Source organism: Canis aureus, chromosome 21 (genome assembly GCF_053574225.1).
Source record: "Canis aureus isolate CA01 chromosome 21, VMU_Caureus_v.1.0, whole genome shotgun sequence".
NCBI lineage: Eukaryota > Metazoa > Chordata > Mammalia > Carnivora > Canidae > Canis > Canis aureus.
Window position 1 is genome coordinate 39942577 of NC_135631.1, and position 23472 is coordinate 39966048.

The 23472-nt window shown below is 41.3% G+C and overlaps 1 protein-coding gene and 1 long non-coding RNA gene across 3 annotated transcripts in view; one reads left to right on the top strand and one right to left on the bottom strand.

The window, feature by feature from the left end:
* RELN (reelin) overlaps positions 1-8040 on the bottom strand; it is a 498583-nt gene extending 490543 nt beyond the window's left edge. For both annotated transcript variants that reach the window (XR_013360335.1, XM_077863957.1), the window contains exon 1: positions 7773-8040. Coding sequence is in view for 1 of the 2 variants with exons in the window: in XM_077863957.1 (XP_077720083.1) it covers positions 7773-8040 (268 nt within the window). In the remaining variant the exon portion in view is untranslated. The remainder of the gene's footprint in view (positions 1-7772) is intronic.
* On the top strand, positions 6902-23005 carry LOC144292934 (uncharacterized). The gene is made up of 3 exons (XR_013360336.1): positions 6902-7440; positions 21676-21740; positions 22399-23005. It is a non-coding gene; the product is annotated as an uncharacterized LOC144292934 (long non-coding RNA).
* Positions 23006-23472: the final 467 nt, after the last annotated feature.

Below are 23472 nucleotides of genomic sequence, written 5' to 3' on the forward strand. Positions count from 1 at the left end.
CGATCCTGGAGACCCGGGATCGAATCCCACGTCGGGCTCCCGGTGCATGGAGCCTGCTTCTCCCTCTGCCTATGTCTCTGCCTCTCTCTCTCTCTCTGTGACTATCATAAATAAATAAAAATTTTAAAAAAATAGATCTTGCTCAAGAAAGACCATGGTACTTACCCCGGAGCAACACATCTCCAACCTAGTGTTTGTTTTATACCAAGGCCCCCACCCCACTTTTTGACCTATGTGCCAGCAACCAGATGAGATGGCATCTTTATTTCATACCTACACAACTGCAGTTATGAGCCTTGGCAGTGAGACCAGCAAGTAAAAGAGACGACTTGAGGTGGTTGAGGTGATGATAGAGAAAGTCCTTCATCGGTTTACTACAAGAGATTCTTTGGATTCAAGCATTCAGATGTATCCAGATAGAGCTGTCTTTTAGATTCAAGCCAATTGTGCATGCAGTTTTCTAATTAATGTAAATTCCCCTCCCAATGTGTACAAATGCTTCTGTGCATAAACTTCAGAATCTGCAGTCTGACCAAATAAGGGGCAGTGGAGAAAGTGGCCAACTCAGGATCAAACTGCTACAGACAGACCAGAAAGTTTTTCTGAAACACTTTACAATGGAGGAGGAAGGGCCTGCTTTTCTTTTAGGAGTAATTAACCCAGATTTTTTTTTTGAAAGGCAAATGCATGTCACAGAAATATTAAGTTTTTAAGAGAATAATATAAAAGTCTACCCATCCGCTTCTATGATTTCAGATACCCAATGAGTACAATAATTGATATAAATCTACTGATATTTTTCATGTTACAGACAATGGAGTGAAAAATTGAGATGATGACAGAAAATCTGAACGGAAGAAGGAAAAGAGAAAAAAGAGAAAGAACAGAACGCACAAGAGAAGAGAGTTGTAAAGCAGGGAAAGCAAAGACCTGCAACACGGTAGAAGGAGGAGGAAAGAGGATGAGAAAATTTAGCGGGAAGAAGAAAGGGACCAAGGGGGACAGAGCAGGTGAGATACAGATGGAAGGAGAGCAGGCTTAGCAGGAAAGGCAGAAAAAGTCAATTTCTGTGGTGAATGTAGCAGTGACTGGTCAACTATGCTCATGGCCCCATGTTACTTGGTGTGTGGGGACCAGCATACATCAATGGCAAACACTAATGAGTTCTTCTCTAGTTGCAAAGAATCTTTTAATCAATAAAATTTAATTTATTCTGCTTTCCAAATAAAGTTTTTTCCTCCTAAGGATAATTTTATTATTCTAAGATAATTTAGTATCAAAAGATAAGCTGGGTTTCAGTGTTTACTCTGGAACATCAGAGTTCCTATAACTACTTCTTTGCAGCATTCAAAAGCTACCTAATTACCTTCACTTTGCTTTTTGAGTGATTAGAGCTGCCTTAAGCCACAAATCGACATCTGTACATTTGTACTGATCCTTCCACACATCCCCCCATCTGCTGCTATATTGGTTCCTACATGGGATTGAATAAAGAAGGAAAAAATATGTATAGTTTTAGCAAAGCACATCTTAGAAATAATTGCTAAACCCATAGGCACAGCATTCAATCCTTTAGAAGCTTTCTTCCCTTCATTGAGATGGGCATGAGTATCATTGAGATACCGTGGTGAAAATCACTCTCTGAGCTATACATCTGAAACCAAAGTAAAATCACCTCATGGGGAATTACTGGACAGCCAAGAATCATTTTTTTAAAAAATACACCATTCCTGAATTTGGGCAGTCATTAAGAAATCTTCAAATTTGAAAACTCAATTTCTGAAAATATGTTTTTAATACCTTTTGCTTAAGACTGAAATTATGCAGTTTGGTTATTTAATAAACGACTCTAAATAATCAGTGGGATGGATTAATCAAACGTTTCTTGGAACCAAAATATTTAGATAAATGAGTTTCTCTTTTTGTATGTGTTTATGTCATTCCTCAGACGAAGCCCAAACCATTTCTCTTTGTTGATAATGAACCTACCATTTTAACAGAGTGCATTCCACCTTCCTTCTCTTCCTGACAGAGTATAGGGCCATCCATTTTTGCTATTTTTATATTACACAAAGAACTTAAATTTTTTTGAACTTTATATTTTGTGTGAGTATACAATTTTTAAAATGCCAATGTTCAAAAAGTACTGATTACTCTATTTATGCTTTTCAAATGTAAAGGCTATTTGAAATACTAAGGAACCATCTGTTAACATTAAAGACATAGTGAGTGCCATTTGAAATAATCAAAAGAACAATTATGGCTTAATATGCAACACATTCTAAATAATTGATAATGTAAGGTTCCCAGGTCATTCTATAAAGTTGATCAATTCCAGGGAGGAAAAAAATAAATCAAAAAGGCTTTCAGATCTATTCTTTTGAATGAACTAATTTATTAAAAATTTTCTTTTTTTTTTTTTTTTTTTTAAGACCGGAGATCATGAGCCATATACTCTACTGGCTGAGCACCCAGGCACCCCTAATTTGGAAAAAATTTCAAAGTCAATTGTATGGGCTTTAAAATCTTGTTACAATACTTATAACCTACTTTTTAAAGGTGAAAAGAAAAATCTATGGGAGTAAGTTCTGTCAAAAATGTATGATTACAATTATGCAACTTTATTTCATTCTTTAACATTTTTAATGAAAACAAAAATAAGTTTAAAATAAAGATTCATAAAAATTGGAGGGTAATACTCTAATCAAATAAATTCTAGAAATGTACTGTGAATAAAGTAAGAATATGTGCCTAAATGAGGTGTTTTCAATTATGAGTCTAAGACCCGATTTAAGTTTACAGTTGGAATCGAATCTCACAAGGGGAATATATATTAAGGCAAGATTTATATGATTTAAGAAACAATTTGAACCACATCGGTAAAACATGTGTGAAATAAATTGTAGAGAGTGAGATGAAATATATAACAAGTAGAGCAAAATGCTTTAAACTGGTCAATTTTCACAGTCACATATAAGTAGGACACAGCTGCAGTTCACTTATAAATTGCATCTGACAAATTATCCTAAGAGTTTAAATGTGCTGATTCTGGAATCAGGAGACAGGTAAAGGGCAAATACCTACACACCTGATCAAACAATAGTTACCTTAGCAACATCAGATTACTTTAATTCAGATGATAAAATCATTTCTTTGAAAGGAATTTTATCTGGAGTATATTACCAAAAATTATGCCTGACATATATATCATTCCTATATTTGAAAGGTCACTACATTGCACTGCCTTCAAACAGTGATTTTTAAGTAGCAACCGTTGATTCCAGAACACATGTATTAATAATAGTAGTATCGGTGACTGTTATAACAAAGTGCTCTTTGTCCAATTATGTCTTTTTTTTTGTAAATGCTGTTTTAGCAGTAGAAATTGATTTTCCCAATCACCCCACAACACAATTAAATAAATAATGGAATGGAAACATAGCATGCAAGACGTACCAACAGTGCTACTGCATTTACAAAATACAATACAATCCCCCTATTAAGCAATACACCATATCACTAATTCAGTTCTGCTAAAGATAATTTTTCCCTCAATATTTTAGAATATTTTTTCACTATAAGGGAACACTTCCTTTCACCTCACACCCCCTTAATAATAGGGACTCTAGCCTATTTTGGGACTCAGATAAATTGTGTTACCCAAGCTCAGACACTTTCCAGACTCATTTACCTATGCTTGGCTTTCATAGAAGCTTTTTCTAATGTCTGACCTCTCCTCTCTGATGGTGACTGAGTAAAGCCAATCTTGTGAGCAGGTAGGTTCTTAATACATGATTTCAGGGATTTCTAAAAGTCTTTCTATCCCAAAATATATTATCTGCCTGCTTGGTGATGCTTAAAATTCTTCCAAACAAAAAGAAAAAGGAAAAATATTTTTCTACCAGTGTAATTAAGACTGTGGGAAATTTAGTATTGATGAGTCACAGTCTCCACAAATCAGCTGGGGGAGGAAGTTGTAAACAAACAAAAAAAAAGGATAGGTAGAAACCTGAGGTTGAGGGGGAGGAAAAGGGATTATCAAGGGAAGGGAAAGGTGCAGACATCAACTCGACCTTTGCATGTTTCACAATACTGCCCTGGTCCCTAGGAGAAGGCGCAGAGAATTGCCAGGCTTGGTTAGCAAGGAGAAATGGCCACCCGGCTAGACCAACTAGGTTTCTATTTCCTATCTGCCCATTATTCACAAACTTCTAAAAAAAAAAAAAAAATTAGGTTTGGTCCTGGAAATCATATTGTGGAAACTGACCATATTTTGGGACTTGTGCAAAAACAGTAAATCCTGGAAGGAAGGAAGGAAGGAAGGAAGGAAGGAAGGAAGGAAGGAAGGAAGGAAGGAAGGAAGGAAGGAAGGAAGGAAGGAAGGAAGGATCGTTTTGATCCTGAGACCTTTCCAATTCAACATGATATACGCAAGATCTCTTTCTGCTGAGCTTCTACAATGTGGTATACACATGCAAGGACACCACAGTTCACTGTGACTAATGATGCCATCTGAAGAAAGTCAGAATTTAAAAGATGTAAGAAGATGAGGGTGCTCAGTCAGGTAAACATCTAACTCTTGATTTCAGCTCAAGTCATGAATTCAGGGTTGTGAGATTGTGCCCTGTGCCGGTCTCTGTGCTGGGCATGTAGCCTGCTTAAGATTCTCCCCCCACCCCACTCTCTCATGAATGAATGAATGAATGAATGAATGATATAAGCAGATGAAAACAGAGATAACGAGTGACATACTTTAATTAAGAGATGAAAACTAGTAGAAGTAATCATGCACTGTTTATAGAGTTGCCCAAACTGCAAATACATAGGTACACTACTTAATGTTGGAAATATGACAACTCTGTTAGACATGCAAGCTTCAAATTCTTTAGTATTATATTTTTGTTTTTTGAAAGATTTTTTTAAATTTTTATTTATTTATTTGAAAGAAAGAGAGAGCATGGGGGGAGGGGCAGAAAGAAAGGGAGAAGCAGACTCTTCACCAAGCAGAGAGCCCAATGCTGCAGGGCTCCAAACCCAGGACCCCAGGATCATGACCTGAGCTGAAGGGAGACACTTAACCGACTGAACCACCAAGGCATCCCAAAAAATGTTCAATAAGATCTTTGCATAAAGATTACACATACAGAGACCTGTAATTTTGAACCACGCTTATACAAGAGTGATTTCTGCCTCTGCATTTCACATCCTGAGCTCAGTCACACAGCACAAGTCTCCGAGGGCAGCTGACATAGTCTGACCCACAGTAACGTTCTGTGTTAGGGGCCCTTGTACACACCTCTTCCATCTTGATGCATTCTCTTAGGTAAAAAAGTGACACCCATCACCTCTACCCAAACATGATTGCTCCAGATGATGAGTTCGATGTAAATCATCAATAAGACCGATTTTTCCTGACATAATAGCTATCTTTAAAGATTGAGAAGGTTAGAAACAAAACCTGAAGCTAGTATTTTACAGATTTGTGAGCTTTAAAAAATTTTGAATGATCTGCTATTTTGGTCTCATATATGTTGAGCCAACCAGAAATGTATATTAAGTTTTCCCCTCATCAATTCAATTCCTAAAGATGCTATATAATTTTAACCTTAATTTTTAAAAGTCTAAAAAAGAAGACACACAAGGAAGCATCATTTCATTTTTAAACAATTCTTCTACCTGTAGAACATTTTACAGGGAAAACTCTTACTGAAGGCCTGAAGCTACAGGCAGTTTCAAATCTAAGTGTTTGGGACACCTGGGTGGCTCAGTGGTCGAGCATCTGCCTTTGGCTCCTGTCGTGATCCCGAGTCCAGGGATCCAGTCTTGCATCGAGCTCCCCACAGGGAGCCTGCTTCTCCCTCTGCCTGTGTCTCTGCCTCTCTCTCTGGGTGTCTCATGAATAAATAAATAAAATCTTTTTAAAAATCTAAGCGTTTGATGTAACGGTTTAGCGCCTCCTTCAGCCTCAGGACGTGATCCTGGAGCCCCTGCGTGGAGCCTGCTTCTCCCTCTTGTCTCTGCCTCTGTGTGTGTCTCATGAATAAAATAAAATCTTTTTTTAAAAAATATGACATTAATGATTCTCAAAGTTTATAATAATCCGAACTTCTTGAAGCTGCATAATAAAATTCCTCTACCTTTTCTGATGGCAGAAACGAGGTAGAAATTGAAGCTTTCCCCACAATGTCCAACTTGAAGTATTACACTTTTTTCTTACTCTCTAGCACTCATTCTTTTTCAGACTTAGGGATGTGATTATGGTCAGTCTCTGGATGACTTCTATTTGCTAGCTTTAGAGCAAAAGCAAAGGCTATGTCATATTTTAGTATTAAGTTTTCTATGCCAGCACCTTACAAAGGATGCGGAAAACAGAGGGGGGGGACCCCCAATAACAAAGCTTTGTATTATCACCATGGTCTTCCATCACTACCTGACAATCATACCTTTTAGCCCAGCTTTGGCTCACTTACCTACCACTCTCACTTAGAACTAATGACAGGCGAGCACCTCTGCTAAGGGTCACACCAAGTGACAGGCTCAATCAATCAGTCTTTGGGTTAGGTCTGGGTTGCCATCATATTGGCTGGTCTTTCCACTTAAAGATTCTTGAGATATCAGAGAAAAATGCCAGAACATTCTTGGGAAGGGAATGAGAGAAACACTTTATTAAGGAAGGGACTCGTTACAGAAAATTAATTTTTCAAAGTCTAAAATTCCCCCTGAATTTGACTCCTACTTTACAGACAAGTCTGCCATCACGCACAAGAAAGTTGTAAGAGCACGATTTTAGACCTCTAGAAAGCATTTATTGACGTAAAACATTTTAAAGCAGACATGAAGAGGTGTGTGTGTGTGTGTGTGTGTGTGTTTTTAAGAAAACAGAAAACTTAAGGACTCTTATCATTCGTACATGCATGTTTATCTGAAATGCCAGCTGCTCGGTGGATTATCTCCCGCTATGTCAGTAATTGTTACGAGCCTACAAGACATCGAAACTACAACATGAGATCACTAGGCAATAGTCTCTATTTGGTTGGGTGCAGGTATTTTTTTGCCTTGAAATTCTAATCAAAGAGTGCCTGTCACACCGTTAGAAGCACCACGGAGGCGCGATCTTCAGGAGTGCCAGGGGAAATTACAGAAAATGGACAATACCGCATTTCCCCCACATCCTCGATGTACTGGCTTAAAACAGTCAAAATACAGGCATCATATAAAATCGTATTTCTCGGAGCTACAGTAGACTTCCTCAGCGTCTGATTTTGATGAAGGACTCCGCAATGATCCTTTTAAAAAAAAGGAAAGAAAGAAAGAAAAAGGTACCTTTACACTATAAGGGGCTTGCAGCCCTTACCTGGAAATCAAAGCTGTGCAGATAAAAGACAGAGTCATCAATAAACAACACAGAGATCACTTTTGACAACAAGCAGCACGTTCAAAGTAAGAGCAATCTTCTCTCTCTCTCTCTCTCTCTCTCTCTCTCTCCCCTTAAACCCGTGTACTCGGGACGCGGCGGGGACCCGTCCCTGTGGGCTCGGGCGGCGGGAACTTCGCGGCGGGGACGGGCGCGCCCCTCGGTCACCGGCCGGGGCCGGGCGCCAGGACAAAGGTCCGGCCGGCGGGCGGGGCGGGGGCGGGGGGCGCTGCCCGGGTCGCCGCTGGGTCCGGCAACTTTGCGGCGGCCGCGGAGCGCGGGGCCCGGGGCGCGGCGGGGAGGCGCGGAGGCGGCGGGGAGGCGGCGGGGAGGCGGCGCGGGCGCGGGCGCTACCTACCGTGGTACTCCTGCCCCGGCACGTAGTAGGTGGGGTTGCCCGCGAGGTGCAGGGAGATGAGCACCTCGCCCTGCTCGCCGTCCCCGGCCAGCTCCCCGTGGTGCGTGCACAGGAAGAAGAAGGGCGAGAAGCGCGGCGAGGAGCGCGGCCAGGGGCCCGGCGAGGAGCCCGGCGAGGAGCCCGGCGAGGGGCCCGCCGCGCGCGCCCCCAGCGTCGCCCCGAGCAGCAGCGCCACGAGCCACGTCCGCGGGGCCCAGCTGCGCTCCATGCCGCCGGCGGCCCCGCGGGGAGGGGCGGGCTCGGGGCGGCCCCGCCGGGAAGTTCCGCGCGAGGCCGCGGCCCGCAAACTTTCTGGCGGCCGCGGGGGAGCCGGCGCGGGCTGCGGGCGCCGGGAGCGCGTCGTCCGCCTCCGCCGTGCGCCTCCCTCCGCCGCCGCCGCCGCCGCGCGACGCCCCTCGGCCGGGCCTGGGAAAGCGCCCGCCCCGCTCCGCACCTTCTTAAAGCCCCGGGCGCCCCGGCCCCCGCCCCGCCCGCCGCCGCCGCCGCCACACGTGTCCCGGCCGCGCCCCCGCCCCGCGCCCGCCCCTCGCGCGCCCGCCCGGCCCCCGCCGGCCCCCGCCCGCTCCGCCCCGCTCGCCGCGCGCACCTCGGGCCCCGCCGGCCCCCGCCCCCCGCCGCCCGCCGCCGGTCCCGGGAGGGGCGCTGTCGGGGCCCCCGCGGCGAGGGGCGAGAGGCGGGGGGCGGGGGCCGGGCGGCGGCGGCCGGGCCCAGCCCGCCTCTTTGTCTGCGCCGCCCGCGCCCCGCGCCCCGCGCCCCTCGGGGCCCCGCGGCCTCGCTGCTGGCGGGGATGCGCCCCCGCCCGGCCGCCCCCGCCCGGTCCTCCGCAGCCGCAGCCGCAGCCGCAGCCCCGACCGCAGCCCCAGCCGCAGCCCGGCGGCCGGCGAGACCGAGCGGCAGCGGCCCTGGCAGCCCCGACAGGCGCTCGTCGCCGCCCGCGCGCGGGGGACCTGCTGATTCTTAAAGTCAGTGTTTATTTCCTTTAAATGTCAGCCGCGACCAACGTCCCCGAAACGGGGAAGGGGAGCGCGTTCCGGGGGACGCCGGCAGCGGCGACCGGGGCGGGAGCTACTGCGCGGCCGCCGGGCCCGCGGGGAAGCGATGGGAAGCGCGTTCCCGGGCGGGGACGGCCGCAGCCCCGGGGCGCCCCGAGCGAGCCCGCGGACAGCGGCGCGGCGGCAGGTGTCAGGCCAGGTGTCAGCGCTTGTCCCCGCCCACGCCTGCTAACCGCCCAGCCCAGAGACACCCGCACGGACGGAGATGACTAGATCATAAAACTGGAAAGGATGGGGTCTGTGCCTATGGGGGGGGGGGGGTGAAAGGCAGGGTCCAAGGGGGGGACCTCCGCAGTCATTCCGTTGCACAAATAAGACCTTGCTTCTTCTTCGTCTTACCCAGACCGAGCTCAGACCGGCCGGAAGGGCCCCCCCCAGCTGCCTTCTGTGCTCCCCGCTACGAGCCCCGAGGGCCCAGCTGCTCTACATATATTTGATGTAATCATGGTCACCCCTCAGCTCCGTGCTGGGTGCAGGCTACATGGGCTGTAGGTAAATTACCACATGTTACAGGCACACCACCCCAGAGGCAAAAAAATAAAAATAAAATTACCCATTTCACAAGGGAAGAAACAGTCAGAAATGTTCATTTGCCCAACATCAGTCACAAAGGCTGGATGCGAGACCGGCTGGCTGCCGGCCCTGCAAGGCTCTCACCCAGAAAGCCCTGCAACCATCGACAACCTTAGCTGGAAGGCCAACTACCACCACCACCTGTTCACAGCAGGCAGCGTTGCCCCAAACAGAATTAACAAGAAACTTACCCCACAGCTGGCATAACTGTTACCATATCTTCCCACCCCGTTATGTGCACATAACCTAAGACAAAATGAATCACTGCTAGAAAGAATCCAAACCGTTGCACATTTTTAGCTGACACTTTCACATGTTTACTGTGTGCCAAAGTGCTATCCTAAACACTTCATACATTAACCTCTTCTAATCCTCATAACAACTTTATGGGGAAAGTACTCTCAAGATCATCATTTTACGTGTTATGAACGTGAAGCACAGAGAGGTCAAGTAACTTGTCCAAGGTCACACAGCTGGTAAGTGAGAGAGCCATGACTTAAATCTGATTCCAGAGTCCCGGCACTTAACCAGCTCAAACCACTTCTAAGGAACGCATATTGGTATTGTTCGAGGGATGGGAAGACAACAATTCTTTACTAACATCAGATTACCTCATTTAATCCTTACATTACCCTGTGAAGTAGATATAATTATCCTCACTTTTCAGAAAAGAAAGGTAAGAGTCATGGAAGTTAAGTGATTTGACAAGGGCCCTCACTAAGAAGAGGAGTCTGGGATCAAATCTGGCCATGCTTGTTGCTAAGGTTGCTGCTTTATTTTTTTTTTTTTCTAAGGTTGCTGCTTTAAATAGTCTTTAGGGGCACCTGGGTGGCTCCGTCCATTGAGCTTCTGACTCTTGGTTTTGGTTCATGTCATGATCTCATGGGTTGTGAGATCAAGCCCTGCATCAGGCTCTGGGTTCAGCAAGGAGTCTGCTTGAGATTCTCTCCCTCTGCCCCTCACCCCACTCGCATGGTCTCTCTCCTTCTCTCTAAAATAAATAAATACAATTTTCTAAAAAAGAAAAAATTGTCTTGAGGAAAAGCACCGATAATTGGTCCAGGACATAACTGGCACTTAATTCCCAGAAGGTTGCCAATTCCCAGAGGTCCCCCTCTTTCTATTCTGTAGGAGATATTCTCTTGTACATCTCTCCATGGCTTTCTTGGCATTCAATTGATGTAACCAAGTTCATTTTCCAACCTTCCCCTTTTATTTTTTTTTAAGATTTTATTTATTTATTCATGAGAGACACACAGAGAGAGAGAAAGGCAGAGACACAGGCAGAGGGAGAAGCAGGCTCCATGCAGGGAGCCCGACATGGGACTCGATCCCGGGGCTCCAGGATCAGGCCCTGGGCCGAAGGCGATGCTAAACCGCTGAGCCACCTGGGCTGCCCTCCAACCTTCCCCTTTTACTGTGCTTTCTTCACTTTTTACAACATTACTTTGCTATTGTATTTTGGTGACTTTTATACTCTTAACTACTCAGGCTCAAACCTCTGACTTCAGCCCCGTGGTTGTTCATTAACAGACACAGAGACTGTTTAAATAATGCCCTGAGTGGTGTGGAGTTGCTTAAGAAAGGGGTAGATGCTGGTACACCCCCCTTAGCAGTCCTTTGGACAAACATGAATACTTGTGTTCTTACAGTAATAGAGGTCCAAGTTTACACATCTCTGATACTTTCACAGTCAGACCCAGTTCAACTCGCTATTATTAATACTTTTTAATAATCTTAAAAATAATACACAAGATCTATATAGAATCACCTTGAACATCAGGAATTAGCATCTTCCTCATAGAGCAGTGTACTTTAAGTCCCACAAGAGAAGGCAAAGTAGGTTACAGGTCAAAACTTCCAGTTTCCCAGCTCCTGTGCTAAGCCTTAGATCTTATTTCTATTTCATAAGTCATAATAAACATCTTCAAGAATATCTGTCTGGTCCAGAAAATCTACAAGCCTTCAAACTAAGTAGGAAAGTAGAGAAATGCTTTTCAAGAAAAATTGGCCGTCATCAAAAAAAAAAATCTGCAAAAAATAAAAAGTGGTGTCAGGGGTGAAAAATGAGTAAATCTGTGGGAAAGGGAGCTTAAATGGGGTAAGATTCTTTTTTAATTAAAACTGCTCTGAAGTGGTAATTAGTCTACCAAAAAAATTACACATAGGCATTTTTAGACTATAAATCCTTTCTTTCTGGGAATTAGAAATCATTGCCCAGTATTGAATTCGAATAATTATAACACAATGGGAAACACATATATTGTGTATGTATATGCATATAAAATCAGATCCACAACTTTCAAATCATTGGGAGATGATCAATCCAGATAAAAATACAAAACAGAAAAAAAATTTAAAAAATACAAAACAGACATTGAATCACTTTTAAAAGTTGTAAGAATGCACTCACTGTCTGCCTTTTATTTATTTTTTGACCCCCAAGTAGCAAATGTTTTGATATGTGTGAGAAAGTAAACTTCTACTCTTATTTACTCTGGAAAAGTCAAGCAGAAAGTATATAAAATTATATAATATATATATCACATAATATAATATCAATATGTATAATATAAATATGTATATTATGTAAATATATAATAATATAAATATATATGTGTGTATATATACATATATATGGAGAGAGTGAACAAACTGGAATCAATCAACTCTTTAAACTTTAAAGTAGTAATAAAGGGCCAAATAACAGGAAACCCTTCCTTACACAAAAGTAAACTTCCCAAACCTATTACTTGTAAAATACGGTACAATCTGAAAAGGTTGAGACTCTTAAGCAAAAGAAGGGTTAGTGAAGTCTCCAGGGACTGAAACTTCACTGGGAAAGGACTGGTTCTGATATGCATGTCCTGCCAGCACATGTCACTTAATGCACCCCAAATTTAAATACAAAAATGAGATAAACCACAGGTCAATAAAATGTCATCGTGTCATAAAATTTCTGAAAAAGATCCCAATTCCTCAATACTAAAAATCTCTCTCTCTCTCTCTCTCTCTCTCTTTTTAAGCTTCTCTACTTCCAAGGATTCTGTCTTTTCTCTCTAGCATGTCCTTTCCAATCCTTATACCCTAAGTACACACTCTCAGCCTTCCTTCCTCCACTTCACCCCCCACTTGGATGCTGTTAACTCAGCCTCCACATCTCCATTTGCATGCTTTTTTCCTCTCAGACCTTTCCCTTACCTTGCCTACCCCCCATCCTAAATCAGGTTCTCTAGAGCTGCAGTGTCCATTATGGTAGGCCCTAGCCTACAGGTTCTATTCAAATTGAAATTAAACAAAATTTAAAATTGAGTTTTTCAGGCGCATGAGGCACATATCGAGCATTCAATAACTACATGTGTTTAATATTTACTATATTGGACAGAGCAGACTTATAGACTATGATAGTTCATTTTGTATGTCAGCTTGACGGGACCAAGGGATGCCTGGTAAAACATTATTTCTGAGTGTTTCTATTAGAGTGTTATGGGAAGAGATTAGCATTTCAGTTGGCAAACTGAGCAAAGCAGATGGCCTTCCCCAATGTTGGTGGGCATCACCCAATTCATTGAGGGCCCTAAAAGAACAAAAAAGTTCTATTAGGAATGGAGAACCCTCTCTTCCTGCTTGAGCTGACACATCTATCTTCTCCTGCCCCTAGACATCTGTGCCCCTAGTTCTCAAATTCTGGGACTCAAATCAGGACTTAACACTATTAGGCCTTCAGACTTAGACTAGATTATGCCATGGACTTTCTTAGCTCTCCAGTTTACAGATGGCGGACTGTGGGACTTTTCTGCTTTTATAACCACATGAGCCAATTACTATAGGAAACACCCTCTTATATATATCTAGATAGGGAGAGAGAGATCCTAATCATTCTGTTTCTCTGGAAAACATTGACTAATCCATAGTCTATCCATATTTCCATCATCATAGAGTGGCCTATTGTATAGCACTGCCCTACATTCAAAGGATGAATGAATGCTCCTACACTTTCACATTCATTAAGTCATTTGATCAATATATATCAAGCATCTCATATGTGCCAAACTGCTAGATACAGTAGACACAGCACTGAATAAAGCTAGTACAGTGCCTGCCCTCATGGAGTTTACAGTCTAGTGTTGGGAACTGAACAGTAAATGAGCACAAAAAAACAACATAATTCCTGACACTGGTAAATACTGCGAAGAAATAAAACAGGATGATGTGGTGGAGAGCATCGAAGGCAAACTGGTCCCTTTAGATTGAAGCGGCAGGGGAAACTTCTCTGGAGAGTGAAATTGGAAACTTCATGAATATGGATGAGTCCACCATGTGAACATGTAGGCGGAAAACAATCCAACAAGACCATAGAACTAGTATGAAAGCCCTAAAGCAGGACAATGCTTGGGATGTTCAAGGCTCAGGAAGAGCAGCATGACAAGGGAAGAGTAGTAAGGGATGAGGCCAGAGAAGCAGGAAGGGGCCAGATCACATCAATACGATGGGGAAGATTTAGGTCAAGAAGTGACATGATCTGAAGGAATTAATTAATTTTTAAATGCCAAAAACTTTCTGAGGAAAAAATATTCTGCTAAATTTCTCCAAGGGTTTAAATAAATGTCCGGTGAATATTTTAGCATAATTGTCTCTAGCGCACTTTCTGTTACAGTATAGCAAAGTACATTATTAATTCATTCATTTACTCGGCAAATATTAATTGAACGACTATGACAAGCAGAGCACTGTGTTAGGTTCTGGGAAAAGTGGTGAACAAGACCGATGCAATTCCTGCTCCATAAAGCTTACATTTCAGTGGGAGAGACAGATATCAACATCAATTACTACAATCAATGAGGGACTTATAAAAGTGATGCATGCTTTAAAGGGGAATACAGCATGAGAAGGGAAAAAGAACAGTGGAGATTTACCTGAGCAAGAGGGTGAGGTTAGGATTTATGAGCAATTAGTTTGGTAAAAAGGGCTGAGGAAGAAGGAGAAAAAACATATTTCAGCCCAGAGCACCTCTGTGTGAAGAAGATGATGACGGGGAAAGCAAAGTGGTGGATTCCAGACCTGAAAGCATGTCAGAGCTGATGGAGTAAAGAGCATCAAGGGAGACTGGCCCTGATGAGCTGTGAGCACAGCAGTAGATAGGCTGGGCAGGGCCTTTTCAACCACAGCAGGGTCTTCTTGCTGAAAGCAGTGGGGTGGCACTGAAGGGATTGTAAACAGGGACATACCCCGAGGTCATATACATTTGAGGGACACCTTGGGTCATCTTGGTTACATTGGATTGGGGAGCATGAAGGTAAATACGGAGAGAAGACTCAGATGTGGTACAAGTAGCTCAGCTGAGATGATGGTCTGGGAGGAGAAGGAGGGGGGAGGGCTGAATGGGGAATATTTAAAAGACCCACAGCCCCGTGTGATAGACTGAATCACTAGACACAGCGCTAAGGGGAGGGAAAAGATCGTGCCCAATTTTCAGGCTTTTGCAGATTAGTGACTGTTGCTGGATAAACTATTTTTTAAATATATTTAAGTAAACCTTTTAATAAAGCATAAATATGCACCAAAAGGTAAGCAAATCAGAAGTACAGAGCTCAATGGATTTTCACAAATGGAAGACTCCATATGAGCAGCATCAGGAGAACATTAGGCAGAAGTGCCTATGACCTGTTGGAGCCACCACTCTTCCCCCAAGACACGGAAGGGATTTTAAGCAGAGACATAACATGTCTTCAAGATGGTTCATTTCACCTGTTTTTAAACTTTATGTAAACAGAGTTATGCAATATATGTGATTTTATGCCTGGCATCTTTAACTCAACGTCATGTTTTTAAGAATCATCCAGTTGCTGCGTGTAGCAATAGTTTGTTCATTCTTATTACCATACAGTATATGGTGAGGATCACAATTTATTTGTCTACCGTTAATGGAAATTTTGGCTATTTTCAGTTTGGGCCAACTAAAAAAATGTGGTTAAAAACTACTTTTGTGCATGTCTTTTGGTGAACTTATGTATATATTTCAGTGAGGAGAGGGAACACTGGATCATGGTGAAACCGCTTTTAATGCACTGCCAAAGTAGTGACATATAAAGACAAATCTACAAGATGTAAAAAATGAAGCAAAAGCAAGAATCAAGAGATAAGCGAGTAGGTGCCCAATCCACCCAGGACTCTGACATCTCCCACTTCAATAGACTTTGAACTTCCATTTTGAAGGCTATGGGGGGTGTGGGAATAGGAGATAAAGCTTAGGGTCGGCCCAAGGTGGGAAGAATGATAGGATTGTACTACCCAAAGTGGGGCTTGCAGAGCGGTCTGTAAATTATCTGTTGCCAGTCCATGTTGAAATATGTACATAAATTAAGAGATTTAGAAACTTTTAGAATAATTTTACAGTGTAGTAACATCTGAGCAGCAATCCATTTTTCTAGTAACTAATTTTAATTGTATTTTATAAAAATTTCTTTTGGTGACATACCACAGATAGTTCCTAAAGCACTGCAATAGAAAACCCATGCCTAAAGGTATGATTGATCTTCAAACAGCTAGACTTTCAACAAAAAGGTGAACTAGAAAAATTTTCTCATTTGTCTCAATCTTGGCATAAAGTAATGATGGCAGGGGAATGCTCTCACCAAAATTTGAAACCCAAGTCTGGCTCTCAAGAACATGTGGCTCAGGAGGTGCCTGGGTGGCTTAGTTGGTTAAGCATCTGCCTTTGGCTCAGGTCATGATCCTAAAGTCCCAGAATTGAGCCCAGGGATCAAGCCCCAAGTCAGGCTCCCTATTCAGCAGGAAGTCTGCTTCTCCCTCTCCCTCTATTCCCCCCGCCCTCCGATTGTGCTCTCTCTCTTTCTCTCTAAAAAAAAGAAAAAAAAAAAAAAGAACATGTGGCCCAAATTCATACTTCTGTTTTATTTGAAAACCCTCAAGCCAAGAATTAATTTTAAAGTGGTCCTGGGTTAAAAGTGCTCCCAGGCATCTAGAAGGAACAAATTCAAATGGTCTCTATGAAGGAAAAATAAACCTCCTTTAAGCCAGCCTTCAAAGAACTACAACAGATAAAGATGCATTGAACGCATGTTTGCAATCACGAGTCACTAATACTGTGAGAAGGGAGAAACCAGTGAGTCCACGGGAATAGTAGATAATCAGAATCGGACCCACAAAGACTTCAGACGCTGAAATTATCAGCTATAGAACACCAGATGTGTTTATTGATAAAATGCAGAAAAACAAAATGTTTCAAAAATATAAGAATAAGGGACTATCAAGAATGACCAGGCAATCTCAAGACCTGATACCTAAAATTTAGAACCCTCATGGCAGACATAGCTGCTTCTGGCAGCCTGGAATATTAGACATTCTGGGAGGCCTGGTTCCTGTAAAACAGCTAGATCCAGCATAAAACATAATTTTCTTGTGTTATTGGGCTCATAGGAAATAAAGGAAATCACTAAGAGACCAGAAAAAATTTTTTTAAAGATTTTATTTATTTACTCATGAAAGACACACACAGAGAGAGAAAGAGACACAGGCAGAGGCAGAAGCAGGCTCCCTGCAAGGAGCCAGATGCGGGACTTGATCCTGGATTCCAGAATCATGCCCTGGGCCAAAGGCAGACACCCAATCGCTGAGCCACCCAGGCTTCCCGAGACCAGAAAATTTTTAAAAAGGAACTAATCATGAGGGGAAACAGGAACCATGTGCAGTAAACATATATGAATGGGTTCCCAACTATATAGAAGCTCAATGTATAGCAGTTGGCACTGCAGATTAAAAGTGGAGGGAAAAGTGGACTTTTCAATAAACATCCAGAGGCAATTCTTTATCTGTATGGAAAATAATAAAATTGAAACTCCACTTCCCACCTAGGGCCACAGCCTTAGGTATAGAGCCTTCCACTTGTATGAGTCTCTTCCAAGGCCCTGTGGGGAGACTAGAAATGGGTTCACATAGTCATATGTTTTTGTAAAATTTGAAAATATATGTTGAACCCATGGTTAAGATCTCCCTTCCTTTCTATTCTAACTACTCCAAATTTCTCCTTGTGTAAGATTGTCATGGCAGTGGCTGTGAGCATTTTTTTTTTTTGAGTGGTTAAAGGGAAGTCGACTTAGAGATTTGAGTTTTGTTGGTTATTTTTATGTAGTTTGCAGTTACTGTGTATACACTTAAGTTACTGCTAGCTGCTGTCCCAGTAAAGAATGACTTTCAGAAATATTTACTGTCTGCTCTGTGGACCTCACTGGAGTCATGATATGTAGGTACAGTTTAGACATTATATTATAAACTGTCCTTTGGGCCCTGGCACCAGAGATATGTGAAGAGTGGAAGGATAACATGGTGTGAAATGTATAGAGCCAAAAGTTAGTGTGTGGAAAATTCTTCCAATTACAAGATATTTCAAAAGTTCAGAAGTGCATGAACTAATTCAGTATCTATAATTATAACAATTTTTTGATGGGATCACTTGAAATGTAGTTTAACTTAACCAGAATACCTATATATTTTCTAAAGAGTTTATTTATTTATTCATGAACAACACAGAGAGGCAGACACAGGCAGAGGGAAAAGCAGGCTTCATGTGGGGAGCCTGATGTGGAACTCGATCCCAGGACCCTGGGATCATGACCTGAGCCAAAAGCAGATGCTCAGCCACTGAGCCACCCAGGTCCCCCTCATATCAGAGATTTAAAAGTTAAGTTGTGGGGGATCCCTGGGTGGCGCAGCGGTTTGGCGCCTGCCTTTGGCCCAGGGCGCAATCCTGGAGACCCGGGATCGAATCCCACGTCGGGCTCCCGGTGCATGGAGCCTGCTTCTCCCTCTGCCTGTGTCTCTGCCTCTCTCTCTCTCTCTCTCTCTCTCTCTCTCGCTGTGTGCCTATCATAAAAAAAAAAAAGTTAAGTTGTGGAATCCATATATAAAATGTAATTTGAGACTTCAGAGTGTTCAGGAAGAGCACACTAACTTCAATCTTTATTAATAAGAGTCTAAACATCAGGATGCGTGGGTGGCTCAGTCGCTTAAGCATTTGCCTTTGACTCGGGTTATGATTTTGGGGTCCTGGGATCGAGTCCCACATTGAGGTCCCTGCTCAGCGGGGAGTCTGCTTCTCCCTCTCACTCCCCTCCCCACTGCTTGTGCTCTCTCTCTCTCTCAAATAAATAAATAAAAACCTTTTTAAAAATTAGAGTTTAAAGATCATGTTCAATACATCTGAGTGTGTGGGGCTTAAGTGAAGAATGACGGCCACTGAGGAGGCAGGAGTGGCAGACGGAATCAGCTTGGGTACCATCTACCAAGCCCAAACAAGACAGTAGGAGAATGGAAAGTTATGGACCAAACGTGATCACTTATGCACAAATTCTAAGCAAATTACTAGTAAAGAGAATTCAGCAAAATATAAAAAAGATAATATAGGATGACAAAGTTGGGTTCACGCTATGCCAGAAAGAATAATTTAACGCTAGCAAAGCTCTTCATTATATTCACAATTAAAGAAGAAAGATTAAAGAATAATTTCAAAAGATATAGGAATTTTGGCATCTATTTGTAAGGATCAAAATGAAATATTGAAAGGAACTGCCTTAATCTGATGAAGGATAGTTAACAAAAAAATTCTACAGAAGCATTTTGCAAATTGGCGAAATGTTATAAGCATTACATTTAAGATCAAGAATGAGACAGGTGCCCTCCCCCACCATTTTTATTTCACACCAAATTAAAGGTCCTCGTCAGTGAAATAGGACCAGAATAAAAGGAAATACATATATAAAGACTGCAAAGGAACAAACTGAATTCTTAGTTGGCAGTTAATTCCTTTCAGTTATTGAAGATAGTACATTGTTTCTTGGCTTTCATTGTTACCACTGAAGAGTGAATTATCACCTTCACTGCTACTTACTGGAAAGGTAATCTGTATTTTTTTTCTTACTCTTTTAAAACTTTTGCTGTATCTTTGAGGTTCTTCAGTTTACCTATGATACTTTTTTTCTTCATAAAAATCTAACTTTTGTAACTCACCTATTCATTCAATATAGTTTGTATATTTTAGGAGTGATTTGACTCCCTACAGGGAGAACAGGGAAAAATATAAAATAATTCTACTCAGAGAAGCACAACGACACAAGAACAAAACAGGTTCTGCAGGAATAAGTTAAAATATGAAGTTATGTATAGCTAAAATTATAAAATAATTTTCCCAAGTTACAATCTCTAGGAAGTGGTAGAAACATCATTCAAACCTACGCACAATGTCCCTTAGCATCTAACCACTACACTGTCTTGCCCTTGGCCACAGAAGGCAAAACGGTGTCTCCTACCAGATGAGAATGTTGCAACGAAAATTAAAACAAGATACCATTTCATACTTACTAGACTGCAAAAGTTAGAAGTCTGACAATAGCAAGTATTGGTGAGGCTATAAATTACAAGAATTCTTATACATTGTTGCTAGAATACAAATTGTGGCAACCATCTGGAAAGCAATATTTCAATATCTGGCAAAGTTGAAGTAATATAGTAATTTTGCCTCTAGCTATACAGCACAGAGACATGCCCAGGGGGTGCAGAAGGAGATATGTACAAGAATGCTCAAAGCAATATTGCTATATTAATAGCAAATACAAAAATGAAAACCACCTTTAATAGAAAAATAAATAAATGATCTGGTCGTACAGTGGAGCAAAGTTTCTTGCTGTTTAAACAGCTTCACTGAGGTTTAATTTAAATACCATAAATTTCATCCGTTTTATTTATCATTTTATCATATATTAATGATTTTTAGTAAATCGTTTAGAGTTGTGCAACATCATCACAATCCAATTTTAGAACATTTCCATTACCCTAAGAAAGATCCCTCCAGCCCATTTGCAGTTAATCTCATCTGCCTTGGTTCCCCCAGACAACAACTAATTTACTGTGTATCTATATGTATCTATTTTTATACTTGTCTTTTCTGGACATTTAATACAAATGAAATTTTAAAATTTAGTCTTTTGTATCTGGCTTCTTTCACTTAGTATAATGGTTTTGAAATTCATCCATGTTGTAGCATGTATCAATAGTTCTTTTTATTTCTATTTTTATTTTTTTTAAGATTTTATTTATTCATGAGAGAGACAGAGAGACAGAGAGAGAGGCAGAGACACAGGCAGAGGGAGAAGCAGGCTCCATGCAGGGAGCCCAGTTAGTTCTTTTTAATTGCTAAAGTATTATTGTAATGTATAGATAGACCCATTCACTTTTTTTTGGCTATTATTAATAGTGCTTTTTGAACATTCCCATGTAAGTCTTTGTCTGGATGTGCATTTTCATTTCTTTTAGGCAGATATCTAGGTGTGGAATTGCTTGAGAGCAAAGTTTCTAACTGTGTTTGTGCCTAGGACCTCTTTAGCAGTCTGATGAGACCTATGAGCCTCTTCTCAAATGTTTAAAATGTTTTAAATGCCTTGAAATATATAGGATTACAAAGAAACAAATTGTATTGAAATATGGTTATTATCAGCATACTAAAAAGTTATGATATGGTAATATATGTTTTATTAACTCATTAAATAGAGTAGCAAGATAACTAACAATGTCAAAGTAAATATCTGTATTTCAAACTCTCTCTCTGTATTAACCATAGTGTGATATGGAAATACCCATGATTCCTCTTGGTAATAAAGTCACACATAACTATGGTTGGCTTCCCACTTTATAATTAAAGGAAATGCTTAAATTTCAGCTAAAGTTAAGTAAAAATTCTGTTTCATAGATTTCCCCCACCCCCTGGCTGGGTTCTCAATTGATTAAGAGCTTGAAATATAATATTATATTGTAGTGAGAATGAATGAAAGAAAGCTACTCATTTCAGCATCAATGAATTTCATAAACATAAGGTTTAACTTAAAAAGTAAGTTGCAGGAGAAAACATACACTATTACACCACTTATGTAAAGCTTATTTATCTCCTAAATAATACTATTTATTGATCAGGCATTCATACATGTATGATAAAGTATGGAGCAATGCATGGTAATGGTAAACAACAAATTCAGAATGGTAATTATCTCTAGGAGGGAGGGAGAGGGGTTTGTCCAAGAAGAAGGTAAGAGAGCTTCAACTTTATTTGTAATGATACATTTCTTAGGCTAATAGGTATGTATGCAGATGTTGGTTATATTATATGTTATTTCTTATGTTTCTTTTTTCTTTTTTTTTTCCTTAAATAGGCTCCATGATCAGCATGGAGCCCAATGCCGAGTTTGAACCCAGGACCCTGAGAGCAAGACCTGAGGTGAGATCAAAAGTCAGATGCTTAACTGACCAAGGCACTCCTCATATGTTTTTATATTTTATGTTTCTAGTGTATTTCCATATGTATGAGATATTTCATAAAATATTTTTTTCATAAAATATTTTTAAAAGAATGAATTAACCCTTTGAAAACATGTAATTAAAGAAACATTATAGCCTCTACTTAAAAATCAATGATAATATTAAAATATTCATGCCTAAAATATGACTAAAATACTTAAAATGCTTATACCCAAGTTTGTGAAAGTAAACAATGGGAAGTGAAAACATAATAGTATCTTTTCTCACCTATCATCACCAGCTGAGAATCTAATTTTTGAAAATAGCTGGAAAATTTTAGAGATATTCATTCTCTTCATATTTTCTTTAAATTTTCAATTATTTGAGCTCTCTGGACTTTCCCCAGACATCTTGTCCAGATAACTTTTAAATTTCATTACACTATTATTTGTAGATTTGAGTTGATAGACTCTTTTGGTTATAAGCAATGGAGACCCTAGTCACATCAGTTTAATCCAAAAAAACCTACCTGTTGGTTAAGATAACAGAAATGTTCGAGGGAAGTTATAGCTTCTGTCTAAATAATGCTGCTGGACCTCCACTCACTCTTCATCTCTCAGGTCTGTTTTCTCCTGCAGGTCTGTCACTCTCAGGAAAACCTTCTCAACACGGGTAGCCGTTGGCAAGTCTAGGCATCCTTCGTCATTACAGGACCAAGCCTCCTTGCATCGGCTTAGAGTTGTGTGCCAATCCCTAAACAGTCACTGTGATGGAAGTGCTGACTGGCCCGGTCCTAGGCATATTTCCTAGAGCCTAGGGTGACTGGGTATAGGCCCACCAAAACCACAGGGATTATGAGGGAGGAGGGGGTGGGTCCCCAAAAGAAAATGTATTAAGAGACAGGAAAGGACGTGCTAAACAGAACAAACAACAAATGTCCAGTACATCATCTGAGGATTGAAATGTCCTCCCATTGTCTAGCAGTGGAGGCTCACTCCGGTGTCATGTAGCTCTCTAGTAACTGCAGGATGTCTGACACATCTGCATGGATTCTTCCATTTAATGATGAGTGCTGATCAGGGCTGGCTTTCAGAATTAGCATTCATGGCAAGAGAAATTTTGACCTGAGCAAGAAAATTCTGGACCTTTGTAAAACAGAGGCCAGGACTCCCATGTTCTGTAAAATTTAATAATATCAATGGCGTTTCCTATTCGGATCCTCAGTTTGCTACTTCCATGATAAAAGCCTACATGAATATTATATGATTCTGTAAATCTTTCCAATAAAGTTATATAAAAAAGAAGGATTTGTTTAATACTATTCGATTCAATGCTGTGTACTGACATAATGGGAAAATTATTCAGGAACATTTCATTCTTGAGAAAATACTGCCTACATTATCAATGCCTCAACATACCTGGGCTTGTAAAAAACTATAATCCATACTTTCTGAGCATATGAACTTGTTGGCAACTTTTCACCACAAAAAATAATTTATCTTGGAATTCAACAGCTATTAGCAGTGCTCAAAAAGTGAAGTTTTCTGTAACAGAAAAGGATACAGTTGCAGATGATATTTACCGACTTCGTTCACTCAACAGTCAAGGAAATTTCCTGAGGAGGCTCTCTATTAATGAATATTCTTCCAACTGAAATAGGTAGCCCAATTTTTTAAAAAGATATATATATATATATTTTTAGATAAAGAGTG